The following is a 14,220-nucleotide window of genomic DNA, read 5'->3' on the forward strand; positions in this document are numbered from 1 at the left end:
GGGGTTACTCTTTGTTGCGGTGCGCAGGCTTCTCGTTGTGGAGCACAGGCATACGGGCTGCAGTAGTTGTGGCGCACGGGTTTAGCTGCTCCACAGCATGTGGAATCTTCCCAGACCGGGGCTCGAACCCATGTCCCCTGCATTGGCAGGTGGATTCTTAACCCTGCGCCACCAAGGAAGTCCTCATCTGGAGAGTTTTAAATAAACCAACAAAAACTTTTCCTGGACCCCATCCCCAGAGATTTTTATTTAATTGCCCCCAGGTATTGGTGTTTTAAAAGCTCCCTAATGAGTTGAATGCAGCCAGGATTGAGAACCACTAGATTAAACTAGTAGGTCTATGTAGAAGTAAAAATTAAAAAAGGGAAAATTTTACTGGAAGACATGGTTTTATTTGTAGTTGTATTTAAAACTGTTGGAAACATTTGGAACTAATTTTTTTGTTTTCATCCCAGGGTCTCTATGGCAGCGTTATAGTGGCAGGAGGAAACACGCTAATTCAGAGCTTCACTGACAGGTTGAATAGAGAACTCTCTCAGAAAACACCCCCGGTAAGTTTTGTTTGTTCTTTAGTGGTATTTTTCAGTCATATGTATCCTCACTGCTGGTGGAACTTTATATAGTTTGTTTTTCAGTAGGTTGATGGTATTTTGTGTCTGCCTGGTATGGTATTACTTAAAGTTAATACCCCTTATTAATCAAATTTTTCTAGATGACATCTATTAGTTACTCTTGTACTGTCTGAATCTCACTTTATTCATTGATTCCATACTTAAGTACCTATAGTCTGTTAGGCACTAAGGATAGAAAATATAGTCCCTTCCCACCAAGGGCTTAGTCAGTTAGGAGGAGTAGACATGCAGAAAATAAAAACTGTAATGTGCTAAGTTGTTCAGTATGTCATCAACCAGGCCCTCTTAAGAACACTGAGGGGAAAGCACTTAACTCCCTAGGAGTGTCAGAGAAAGCCTCATTAAGAAGCTGTTTGAATGAACAGGAGTTCAGCTGGTTGGCAATTTATGAAAGGACATCTAGGTAGAGGGAATACCATGTGCAGAATATGAAGGGAAGATGGCATATTCCAATATTTTGAAGTAGTTGGCTTATAGTCTGTGTAGAAGTGGGGAGAGCTATATGGCTGGAAAGATGAGCACGATGGTATATTATGTCCTAGGGCTGCCGTAACAAAGTACCACAAACTGGATGGCTTAAGACAACAGAAATTTATTACCTCTCAGTTCTGGAAGCTAGAAGTCTGAAATCAACATGTCATTAGGGCCATGCTCTCTGAAACGTACAGAAGAGAATTTTTCCTTCCCTCTTTCTAGCATCTCATGATTTGCCAGCAATCCTTGGCGTTTCTTGGGTTGCAGTTATAGCACTTCAGTGTCTATCCCCGTTGACATGTGGCATTCTCCCTTTGTGGGTATGTCCTCTTAAATGAACTCTAGTTGTAATGGATTAAGGGTCCACCCTACATCTGCAGAAACTCTATTTCTAAATTAGGTCACATTCACGGCGACCAGGGATTATCAACATACCTCTTTGGAGGATACAGTTCAACCCACAGAGATAGGTTCCAGGTCATGTCACTTATTAATAGCAAACTTACAAGATAAAATCTGGCAGAGGACTAAAGAGCTTTTATGTTTTAAAAACATCCCTTGGTGCACTGTGATAACTTTCTAAAGGACAGAAGAACCTGGTTTAGGGAGAAGGTAGTTTACGTGGTACATTAGTAACAGAGTAGTAGTCATAGTCTTTAGATTTTTAAACTTTCATCAAGTAGTTTTTTGTAAGGTATTTTGCGATAAATATTACATTTTAAAAAACTTTATTAGAGATTACATAGGCCCTAACAGAATCTATAGAATTTGTGTACTTGATAGCCTTTGGTTTCTCATATAAAGGACTGTTTTACATATGCCACATTTTTATATTTGTTATTTTTATATTTGTTATATTTTATATTTGTTATTTGTTATGTAAGTATTGATATAGGCACAAGATTGATACCTCCTTACATTCTTGGAGATATAGACTGACCTGGCATCTACCTTAATTATAATACTAATCATTAGATTTCATAAAAGTCCCAGAATAATGAATATAGACTTGGGCTGTCCCAGGTCTGGTCAAGACCAGTTAGATACTATCCTTGTCTTTTAGGAGGCAATTAAAATTTAATGAAATCCATTGTAATAGATATCAACCAGTTCCTCACCTACAAAACCCTGTGTTCATCCCTCCTGCTCTCAGCACCTCTCCCTCCCATTCCACATACCCCTGCTACATACACAGTTATTTCACTGTGAAAAAGACTCAAACTGTATGTTCATATATAGAATAATTGGTAAGTATCAACAATTTGAGAACTATCCCCAGAAGCAAATTCCTAGGTAGGGGGAAAATCTCTCCATACAGGAAGTGAGATAGGGATAGTGCTGAGCCATAAAACCATGTTTATTGAGAGTGTTCCAGCAGAACAGAAACACTAACTTGAAAGAAAGCAGTGTGAATAAACTTTCCTGAGATCTTATGTCTGTGTTTTGATTTGGATGGGGGCAGGGAGGAATAGGGAGGGTTGAACTAAGATTCAACCCTTGAGGGATGAACTAAGAGAGGAGGGATTTTGAAGGCCTAAAAAAGTAAGTTAGAAAGTTGAGGAGCACTACAGAAAGGGCAGCAGGTTGGGATAATAATTATACTTGGTGTTGGACAAAATGAAATAATATATGAAGCACTTAGCATAGTACCTGATTTATAGTGTTAAGTACTTATTTTGCTGTTTTAGGATTAAATTCTGAATGCCATGCTGTCTAGTATGCAGTTTTGTAAGGTTTATATAATTTATTTTCTTATTCAACTACACATTACAAGACATAATCAAAGTACTTTAAAATCCTATACAGTAGTCCAACCTATGCCTACTGTTAATCTGGCTACTACAAAATAATCATGTGTAATTAGTGCTTGAACCAGAGCCACTAAAACGTCATAACTTGAATTTCCTAAGTTGAGTCACTTGTTCTATTTGATCCTACTAATACTTATTCTTCCCTTTCTATTTTAGAGTATGCGGTTGAAACTGATTGCAAATAATACAACAGTGGAACGGAGGTTTAGTTCATGGATCGGTGGCTCCATTCTAGCTTCTTTGGTTAGTAGATAAACTACTTTGCAAAATAGTTGAAGATTCTTATTTAATTTAAATGTATCACTGGAAATACTGAATTTAGCAGAAAGACTAAAAATCCCCATGGATCATTTATCTTCGCAGTTTTTAGCTATCAAATTAGTAGAGGACCTGATGCCAGTTTTACATGTTCCAAAATGACAAAATGCCTCAATGCCTTTTTAGTGGGTATTGTCAGCCTAATTACAGTTTCCCCTTTCATACAGAGGCGGGCATCTGTTAACTTATCCTCGCCTCTTTTAATAATACTCCCATTGGCTCTGGTCAGGACTTATCTGCAGCACATTTAAAATTAAATCATTCCGGGCTTCCCTGGTGGCACAGTGGTTGAGAGTCCGTCTGCCGATGCAGGGGACACGGGTTCATGCCCCGGTCCGGGAAGATCCCACGTGCCGCGGAGCGGCTGGGCCCGTGAGCCATGGCCGCTGAGCCTGCACGTCTGGAGCCTGTGCTCCGCAACGGGAGAGGCCACAACAGTGAGAGGCCCGCGTACCGCAAAAAAAAAAAAAAAAAATTAAATAATTCCTTCTTGGGTTCTGGTTGCTCCCTGGCCTGTTGGTGAGGTAGAGTATGTCAGGAATTGGTTCTTGGGGCAAATGGTGAAGTCATGGTGTTGGGGTTTGCATGCTGCTTGGACTGGTGCCTACTGTGAATCAGGAGGAAGTCCTTGTACTTATCTGCACCCTAAATTTGGAGGATTTCCCCTTCACCTCAGAGCAGCCAAAGTAAATGTCACTAAGTACTTATGCTAAACATTTTAAAAAGCTATTAACTATTAAATGTTTGTAACTGTCCATTTATATATTTCTGGTCTATGTTGTTTCTAGTCTTTTAATGATCTTAGTTCAAAACTGGATATGAAACAAAACAATATATGAATCCACTTGAATAATCATAGGGAATGGATTTCTTCTGCTTACACGTCTTAGTAGTAATGTAGTCCACGTTCCTTCCTCCTTTAGTCATTTTCCTCCTTTGACCTTCTGTTTATTTTGCATAGTGCGTGTGTACTGTCGTTTGTGTACTTGTAAAACTTTATCCTAGTTTGAGTTCTAAACGTTACCATTAATCAAATGCTAGAACATTTCATCAATGCTGTACTAGGATCAAGCCTTCCAACAATTTCTGTTGTTGCCTTAATCAGTCCATCATAGCTAAACGCTTCATCTTCCTTTCCCAGCATTTTCTAAATCCTCATGACAGTATAGAAAGATTTAATATTCTATATAAACTTGGGCAAGACTAAATAGTGTCTTTGCACGTTCTGGAGGAGGGCAGAAAAAAGAAGGGTGTAATTTTATTTATTTATTTATTTATTTGTGGCCGTGTTGGGTCTTCATTTCTGTGCGAGGGCTTTCTCTAGTTGCGGCAAGTGGGGGCCACTCTTCATCACGGTGCGTGGGCCTCTCACTATCGCGGCCTTTCTTGTTGCAGAGCACAGGCTCCAGACTCGCAGGCTCAGTAATTGTGGCTCACGGGCCTAGCTGCTCCATGGCATGTGGGATCTTCCCAGACCAAGGCTCGAACCCGTGTCCCCTGCATTGGCAGGCAGATTCTCAACCACTGCGCCACCAGGGAAGCCCAGAAGGGTGTAATTTGAGTACTATTTGGGGAGGGGTTTAAGAGTTCTTCAAAAATTAGGAGTTGTGATAATGAAGGTATTAAAAGAAACAATTTTCTAATAGAAAGGTACATACGTAATTTTTTCTTTCCATTTCACAGGGCACCTTTCAGCAGATGTGGATTTCCAAACAAGAATATGAAGAAGGAGGGAAGCAGTGTGTAGAAAGGAAATGCCCTTGAGAAGAGTTCCCAAACAACTACCTTCTTTGTCACCTTACGTTTCATAGCTTTAGTATACTCAGGAAAAGAACAACCATCTTTTGTAGAATGTTTATACATTTTTGCATATTTCAATTTCCACTTAAATTTTTTAAGGCTTTAACTGGCTCTGTAAATTAAAATAAGTTTGTGCTTTCCTTGAAATGCACTTATTCTTATTACAAGCATTTTATAATTTTGTATAAATGTCTATTTTCTCTAAATATTTTGCTTTCAGTAAAATGCTTTCCAACTCTGTTTATGGTAGAATTGCTTTTTATTGACTAGTAAAACTTACTGCCTATGTTTTTTACCTTAGGCTTTCAAAATTAAATAAAAATTACTAGCCACTCCAGAAATACTTTTTTTGTGGACTGCTGTGTTGTAACTTGCCACTTTAAGTACTAAATATATTTATCATTATTTTGAATGGAAGTACTCACTGTTTATTAACAGTAGAATCCATAGCCCCTTCATATCTAGTAACAATAGTAGTGAAAAGGTTACCTGAATTCCAAAATTACCTTATTGCCTTTGCTATAGCAGTTATATCACTTTCCCACTCTAAGATACAGGAGATTAAAAGTCTGCTTAGATGTCAGAATTTATAAAATGGGAATTTAATCTGAACTTTATACCTGATTTTGACCACTTCCAGATTTAGCATGCCATAATAACACTTAAAACGGTCGACAGTCATATGACTAAAAACACAAGTTATTTATAAACCACTTAATATGTATTTACTTTTGTATACAGATTGTAATCCAAGAAAAACAAAATGGTAAATTAAGAGTTCAGCTATCTTAGACAAGACTTGACTTCTGGGCTTCAGAAAGATGTGGAAACTTTTCCTGAAGAAACTTTTCTTTCTTGCTTGCTAAACTTCTCTTCCTTGCTTTGATGCGGGCTTGTTTCTCAGTTCTCAATCTAGGTAAATAAAAGCATAACAGCAATTTATACAAAACTATTTCCCTGTTACTCGGTACTGTCAACATATGTCCAAATCAATCACTTAAAGACCTCAATCATGCCCGTCTCTGTATTAGGTGTGTAATGTATATTATTAAACTTGAATAATCATTGTAAACCTACACAAGTCAAAGATAAACATGAAATCAAAAGCATCTGTAACGCTACACCAATTCTCCTTCCTATTTCCTGACTGGAAAGAAAGAACAGACCTGTGAGCCTCTAACAGACTGGGCTTTCTCCTTTATTTTTAGAAATAATGTAGTTTTATAGAATACATTAGATATTTTACATCCTGAGATACATCCTGAGGTGTTTAGGAATTCCCTAATTTCAAATAGCACTCAGTCTAACATCATTTCCCCACCACTGAGAATAAAGCCATGCTAAGAGATGATGCTTAGTGCTAGCTGGGCTAGCCACTCTGGGTTTGCCTCTACCTATCAGCATCCCAGGGCATTAGGCCTTTGTGCCTCAGCTAAATTATGTTGACTTACAAGGTCACTTTGGAATTATCAAAATTGCAAATGATAAATTCATGGATGCCTAGCCTCTACTGTACTTAAATTGAAATATAACAATACAGTTAAGAGACAGGTACTGGGACTTTCCTGGTGGTGCAGTGATTAAGAATCAACCTGCCAATGCGGGGGACACGGGTTCAAACCCTGGTCCAGGAAGATCCCACATGCCGCGGAGCAACAAAGCCCATGTGCCACAACTACTGAGCCTGTGCTCTAGAGCCTGCGAGCCACAACTACTGAAGCCCGTGCACCTAGAGCCCGTGCTTCGCAACAAGAGAAGCCACCGCAATAGGAAGCCCGTGCACCGCAACGAAGAAGAGTAGCCCCTGTTTGCCGCAACCAGAGAAAGCCTGCACGCAGCAATGAAGACCCAATGTAGCCAAAAATAAATAAATTTATTAAAAAAAGAATTCTATATTCAGCAAAACTCATTCCAGAGTGAAGGTGAAATAAAGGCCTTTATATTAAAAAAAAAAAGGTACTGAATAACTACAATATGCCAGTGCTATGGGGGAGGTCACATAAATTTGAGATAAGGGTTATATTTGGATAGAGATAAAAATACATATACAAAATGTATCAGCTACTTTATAAATTAAGTATAAAGTAAGACTAAACAAAGTTGAAATCAGATTACGCATTCTATTCATCAGTCTTTGCTCCAACTAAATTTTGGCCATTTAAAAAAATAAACCCATGTTAAAGGTTTGCTATTCTTAAGAATATTCAGAAGATTATGCTGCATGTTCTGAAGGTAAGGCTAAAGGTAGTTTCAAAAACAATATATTTAAGGCCTGTAAAAGTGACACTGCATTCATAAATTCTCATACATTAAAGTCACATTATTTACAGCTTCACCTATTAAGGCTAAGGGACAAAAGCATCAAATTGCACATTAGGTTTGGAGACAGCGAGGAGGAAAAGCCAGTGCAGTTAATTTCTTCAATTGCTTATTTCATTTCACCACGCCCTGCAATAACGTGAGCTCACATTCTATGCAGCAAAGTATTTGGACCTTCCTTTTAACAATCCAAAAAGATTTAATCATCTACTTCCACAGAACAGATCGATGAACAGAAAGACAATAAAACTTTTCAAAGGATATACATTAAAATGTTAACAGTAGCTATTTCTGGATGGTGAAATTACATAAGACTAATTTCTTTTTTTACCTGATTTTTCTAGTTTTTGGACAATGAACATGTATTATTTATATAAAAGCTTAACACACGTCATCTGATGTAACGATACACTTTAGTACTAACGGTACTTGTGCTCACCTGACAAAACGTTCCACATAGGGCATTGCAAAGAATCGTTTTCTATTGTATCTTTTATTTAGGTACCAAGGTATAGGCCACTGCTTGAACTTGTGCCTGCCAAGAAAACAAAAAGGTATCACCCTACAGAAAACATTTAATACATTTTCACTTTTTTACAGAGTTTTAGCCTTCTTTGAACTAAATATGTTTTCAATAAAATGAGATGTAATTGGCTTTTTAAAGATTTAAAAATTTTTATAGTTTAAATATAAGACACTTATGAATCCACTGCAAAATTGCAGATGTTAATATTTTGCAATGTTTGCTTCAGATCACTCTTTTAAAATATATATATATATATATATATATATATATATAAAAGTTTAAAGACACAGCTAAGTTCTCTACTTTCACAATAGCTTCTAGCCATAAACTGAAGTCTATCATTACCAGATATATTTTGTACTTTTACTACATATATATGTGTGTACTAATTTTATATATGTACACATACATATGTATACACACATATAATTTGAAACACTGATATTTACATGTATATGTGTTGTTTTTAAAATGTAAGTAAATTGCAGCAACTGATATAGATATCTATCTATATCTACCTCAACATAACAAAACCTAAAAACTCATAATGCTGAGTAGGAAAAAAGGAAATTGTGATTTCACTGTAAACATTTATTTGAAAATATTTCAATTAAAAAAGTAACAGAAGGATTAATTTCAGGGCATATAACCAATCTTCTCTAAAAATCCAGAATTAATCTGTAATATCAGAAGCCTAAGTTCCAATCTCTTTGTAATTTTGGCATTTAGCATATAATTTGACAGGCAGTGCCACTGGAGCAATGAACCACGCTGCTTTAAGCAGAATAGATAAAGGTACTGAATTCCCTCAGTTTATCAGGAATCCCCTCAGTTCGGCAGGATGATAGTCTACCACTATTTTTCAACAACCAAGGGAAAGACACATCCAAAAAGTATTCTCTGACATTACTGCCACATGATTTTTTGTCAGAAAAAATTTAGATGTAATGTTTTGAAGAATCTCTGCATTTAAAAGGCCAATTTAAATATTTTAACATGCAACAGAAAATTAGGGAAAAGGCATTGGAATTATAATGTTTCATTTAATAAGCTACATTGGAAAGATGATGTAACTGCTTTTTTTTTTTTTCCTGGCCACGCAACATGTGGGATCTTAGTTCCCAGACCAGGATTTGAACAGGAGCCCCCTGCATTGGAAGCGCCACATCTTAACCACTAAACCATCAGGCAAGTCCTGATATAACTGCTTTGTTCCCTACTTTGTTTAACTCCAGGAAAGTTAAAAAGCAAAAATTTTTAAACCTTAATGAGAATAGCACTCTTACAGATTCTAAAATTGACACACATTCTCTCCCGTATCCTCACCCTTTCCTAACTGGCCTCAATTGGATTAATCCCAATAAAGTTTAGTAGAAAATAAAATAGATCCAAAAAAAAAAAAGAAAGAAAAGAAAAGAAAATAGATCAAAGTTCTTAGGCAGGTGTTTTGGCAATTACTCTCTTTTCTGTACTGGATTACACGGTTACAGACAACACAGCCACTCCCCTAAATCTGGCTCCAAGCAGCCCCATTACCGCAAACTCCATTAAAACAATCTACCAAATGCGTAAGTGCTGTTTTGTAGTGTAATTTCAAGAGTACAGCGAAGGTCTCCAACCACCCAAAATGCCTTCCTCATCTTGCTGACTGATGACAAAAATTTTACTGAACATGCTTCCTTTTGGTAGTTCAACCCAAATGCAAATAAACCCCTGGAAGAGAGAATACACTGGGTCTTCTCAATTACTTACACCTCAGTGTGAATGTTTACTATCACATCCTTTCCCAACGTCTGACAGGACTTTGGAACTGGACATAGGGGACAAGATGCCACAAAGGTGGAAAGATTTAATGAAAATAAACTGTTTATTTTATTCAAAATTTGGACTAGGGCCTATCCTAATGGCAATGGGAGCAAACTGAGACCGGTTCATGTGGCCTTATTCCTGGAGAACTTCTTTTTTTAATAGTTCCAGGTTCTTAATGGGCAAAGAGGATAGGTGTGTCCTAAAATTAGCTTCATGGAATTTATAACCCTCTAAAATTACATGTGCATATGTAACTTTTTCCTGGGGAAAGGATCTATAACTTTCATCAAATTCTTAAAAGGTCATTTGATTCACGTAAGATTAAGGACCACTATTATAAAGAACCCATAAATAACTGAATCATGGGAATGGGATGCCTGGCTATCAGATACAGCTACCTTCATTCATATCCTGAAGTTCAAAAGGGGTTTGGGGGCCTCTTTGTATATTAGATACAGCTAAAATATCTCATATTTTTAAAAGATGCTGGATGGGGAATGAGGCATGGGACTTCACTCTCATCTTAGAAGAGCCACTATGTACCAGATGATTCTTCCAAAGATGTCTCTTCTCCAAGCACCAGGTCTAGCTTTTTCTTGACCAGTCTGAAGAAGTCTGAGGGCATCTTCCCTTTCCTGGACAACTTTATCTAATGCATCCATGGAATCTACTACCTGAGAAGAGAATAGAAAGATAATTTCAACAATCACCACATGACAGAATTCCAAAGAAAGAAAACACACAATGACTATGCTACAGAAAACCTATGATGAATCTTTCTGTCAAAGAACCATTCTGTCAAGTATTTCCTAAAAATCTTTCTGGCTGGGTATGCATATACATAGGTGTCTGTAATATCACTTTTTGTAATTTTTTTAAAGTTTAGTTTCATTTAAATGAAAATCTATTCAGCTCAAATTTCCATATATTACTTTTGTTTGGAGTAGGATACACTTGCATAGATTCCTTTTGGAGACCCAATTTGACTCATCATTTTAAAACTCAATGAGCTATTAAGAAGTAATTAACAGCTGCTTTTTGAATATTAAAACCTATGTTTTGGCCTTAATTAATTAGTGTGTCCCTAACACTCAGGTGCAGGTATTTTGACCTACTTGGCAGCTGTTGCTATTATAGGGAATGGAATACCAACCTATCCTGATACTAATCTCCAAAGATCCATCAAGACACAAGAATATACCATTAGAACTTCTATTTTTTATCTCCTTCTTTTAACATTTCTATTATGTTTGACACTGTACATAATATATTGGCTGAGCAATATATATTTTTTCAAAAATAAATATTCATACATTGGGGATTGTAATGACAGGTGAGCTAAATTTTTTCATAATTCTAAATCCTGAGAGCCATTTTTAGGTAGTGATATATGTGTATTATCTTAAGCATCATAACAGCTATGAAATACTGTATATAAATGCTTGTTCCTTATAAGAAACCTAAAAAGGGGAGGGGTATTAGATTATAAAGATAATTCCCCAGGTAGCTGTGGAACCTAAGAGAGATGTGAAAGCCACATATTTAGATAAACTACTTCATAATCTATATATGCAGCTCACACTCAGCACTTTTATGGCCTACTTAACTCAAAGCCACACTGAATCCTCACACTACATGAATTTCTACAAAATCCTTGAGAAATAAAAGATGGGTAAGAATGACAAATCCCATCTTGAAGACAGACAAACTTAGAAGAGTGAAGAGACCACACCGATCAGGGCCTAATACAAAGCTCTCTGACCCTTAGGAACTCAGTAAACCTGGCTGTTGACTGACTACATTAAAGAGTCTGCCCAAGGTCAGGGCTGAGGTTCCTAACTGAAATCTAATGTTAGCTCACAAAGATAAGAAAATAAATGGCTACCAAGTCCACAGAGTTAACATCCAATTATTCAAGTTCATGCCAACAGACGAGAAAGAAAATCAAAAGTATCAATTAGATACACCCCATTCAAAAAAGCCAACTTCAAAGAGCTTTCTTTTCTAGTTTACAACTTTCCCAGAGCCAAAAGTGTCCTTACATAGTTCCGAAGCTTCAGCTTATATCTTAAATTGAGAATAATTCTTTTAAAACTTTTCTTGATAAATTTTCGTTAGTAGTATGTCACAAAGTGTCACAAAGCACTGAGAAAACTGTATTTGAGGTTAAAAAAATTATAATCACTTTCAGTTTAAAACTGTTACTATTTTAGATTCTACTAATTCAGAAAGTATAGTACATATGATTTACTGGGCTGAAGTTCACCTCTGAAATATATTTTTTAAAGCAGGGAGAGGGGATAATCTATTATTGAAGTTTAAAAGTCTTATTAGAACAGCACCATTATAGCAAAAGCTTTTTCATCAAATAAACAATGTGCTACTTATAAACAGCCAATCCACCTAGAAGAGTCTCTAAAGCATAACTTTCCTTAAAAGAAGAGTTGCCAAATATACCTAAAAATAAAGTAACATTACTTTACAAATGTTTTGTAGCAATGAAAACATGTACCACCACCCAGATCTTAGTTTCTAAATATACCATTCTCCATTCAAAGGAATCAGGGTTCCTCTGTAAAACGGCTGATTCCAGGATTGGGGCAGGAAAAGTACAGGATGAATCCAGAATATCTTGCCGTTCCTCATCAAAGAATGATGAGGACATATAGGCCAGCTTGAAGGAAAACACACTGGCCAAATCTAGAATGATGATATTAAAGGATTTTAACTCATTGAATAAAATTGGAATGCATGACTCAAGAAAGAAAAGGGAAAGGAAAGGAAAGGAAGACATGGAGAAAAGGAAAAGCCCTTTCTTACGGAAGAAAGCTAACAAATAATGTAGAATGAACAATGAAATTAGAAAATCACCATTTAGCAAACATCACAGTAATAATCACTGATTGAGGCAAAAATCATCATCAATAGATGCTAAAACCAATGAGTCCAAGTTGGAGGGTTTAAAAGATATTTACATGATCTCAATGTAAAGAAAAATTTACTCTACAGTGGAGAAACCTGACACCAGGCTAACCAAATTACTAATGCTAACAAGTTCAGTAACAGAACAAATCAACATTGCATGCCTCTTCACATGATGCACTGTGAGGAATACAGCATCACTTCTATGATATTCCTGCCAATCATCATGATTATCATAAGAAACATCACAAACCCAAATTGGCCCATCCGTTTCAAAAGTGTCGATGTCATGAAACACAAAGAAAGACTGAGTAATCAGATTCAAGGAGACTCAAGAGACAACACTGAAAACACACCAGCCAGGGGTTTTTTTTGCTATAAAAGGACATGTTGGAATAACTAATGAAATTTCAGTAAGATCTGTAGATTATAGTATCAATGTTAATTTCCTGATTTTGAAAACTGTACAGTGGTTATATAAGGAAATATCCGTGGATTTTTTGGGCAATATACACTAAAGTAGTTATGGGTAAAGGGATATCACATATATAACTTACTCTCAAATAGCTGAGGAAAAATGTAGTTATGTGGAGAGGAGGCAAAGACGGATAAAGCAAACGTGGTAAAATACATAGGGAATTTGGATGAAGGATGCCTCTTTGTATTTTTCTTGTAATTTTTCTGCCAGCCTCATGTTTTATCAAAATAAAGTTTAAAAACCCCAAAATATGATTAACTCAATGTTTATAAAGGCAGAATAACCTTCTCCATAATTAGGGTAAATAACTGAGATTTTATCCAATACCTTCTTTGACTCTCTGCAGGAATATCAGGTCTTAATGGTGGTGAGCAGTGTTGGGAAAGAAACCTGAAGCAGCTGAGGTAAGGCAGCAAGACTGAAGCCATTACAAAAAGCTGCATTCCAATCTCACTGACTACTTACTATGAAACAGAAAAAAAATCAATAAAGAGCTGACCCTGAAAGCACTCTATGAAAAAAAGAAACAACCTGATAAATCTAACTAAATAAAACATAAAACCTCTACATGAAAGAAATATCTTAAACATGTACAGCCATGAAAAAAATAATCGCAGATCTTCTGCACTTACTGATACGGAAAAATCTCCAAAAACACTAGTAAGTAGAAGACGCAAGTTTCAGAAGAGTATATACTGTATAACCACATTTGTGTAAATAAAAATTATCAGGCACATTTCTTCATGCAGAGAAAAATTCTGATGAAATTCTGATGGATAAATAGGAAACACACAGGATTGATTACCTCTAGGAATGGAAATAAAGAACCCAAGTGATTTCTTTTTAATGATGAAGAAAATCTAACCTAAATAATAGTTGACCTTTTTACAGTAATGTGAACATAATATTATTGAGCTACAGCAGGGGAATCAAGATGGCAGAGTAGGGGGAAGTAGAGCTCACCTCCCCCCAAAAAACACATCAAAAATACATCTACATGTGGAACAATTCTCACAGAAAACTAACTGGCAACTGGCAGAAGAACTCCTACACAACCAATGCTGCACGAAAGATCTCCATGTAACCAGGTAGAACAGAAAAAAAAGGGGCATCAGGTCAGGACCTGTGCCC

At 36.5% G+C, this 14,220-nt stretch overlaps 2 protein-coding genes across 4 annotated transcripts in view; one reads left to right on the forward strand and one right to left on the reverse strand.

The window, feature by feature from the left end:
* The window catches only part of ACTL6A (actin like 6A), a 27,586-nt gene extending 22,311 nt beyond the window's left edge, over positions 1 to 5,275 (forward strand). Inside the window, exons 12-14 of the mRNA XM_033855504.2 lie at positions 456 to 551; positions 3,074 to 3,160; positions 4,919 to 5,275. Coding sequence (XP_033711395.1) covers positions 456 to 551; positions 3,074 to 3,160; positions 4,919 to 4,999 — 264 coding nt within the window. The 3' untranslated portion in view covers positions 5,000 to 5,275. The remainder of the gene's footprint in view (positions 1 to 455; positions 552 to 3,073; positions 3,161 to 4,918) is intronic.
* MRPL47 (mitochondrial ribosomal protein L47) overlaps positions 1 to 14,220 on the reverse strand; it is a 36,190-nt gene that overhangs the window by 6,944 nt on the left and 15,026 nt on the right. For 2 of the 3 annotated variants that reach the window (XM_073803920.1, XM_019946280.3), the window contains exons 5-6: positions 10,233 to 10,363; positions 7,794 to 7,889 (exon numbers count right to left, since the gene is read on the reverse strand). In XM_073803920.1, the coding sequence (XP_073660021.1) occupies positions 7,794 to 7,889; positions 10,233 to 10,363 (227 nt within the window). Of the gene's footprint in view, positions 1 to 4,917; positions 5,948 to 7,793; positions 7,890 to 10,232; positions 10,364 to 14,220 lie in introns of those variants that run through there. The other variant, XM_019946279.2, reaches the window with a different exon arrangement.

This window comes from Tursiops truncatus, chromosome 4 (assembly GCF_011762595.2).
Source record: "Tursiops truncatus isolate mTurTru1 chromosome 4, mTurTru1.mat.Y, whole genome shotgun sequence".
In the NCBI taxonomy this organism is placed as follows: Eukaryota; Metazoa; Chordata; class Mammalia; order Artiodactyla; family Delphinidae; genus Tursiops; species Tursiops truncatus.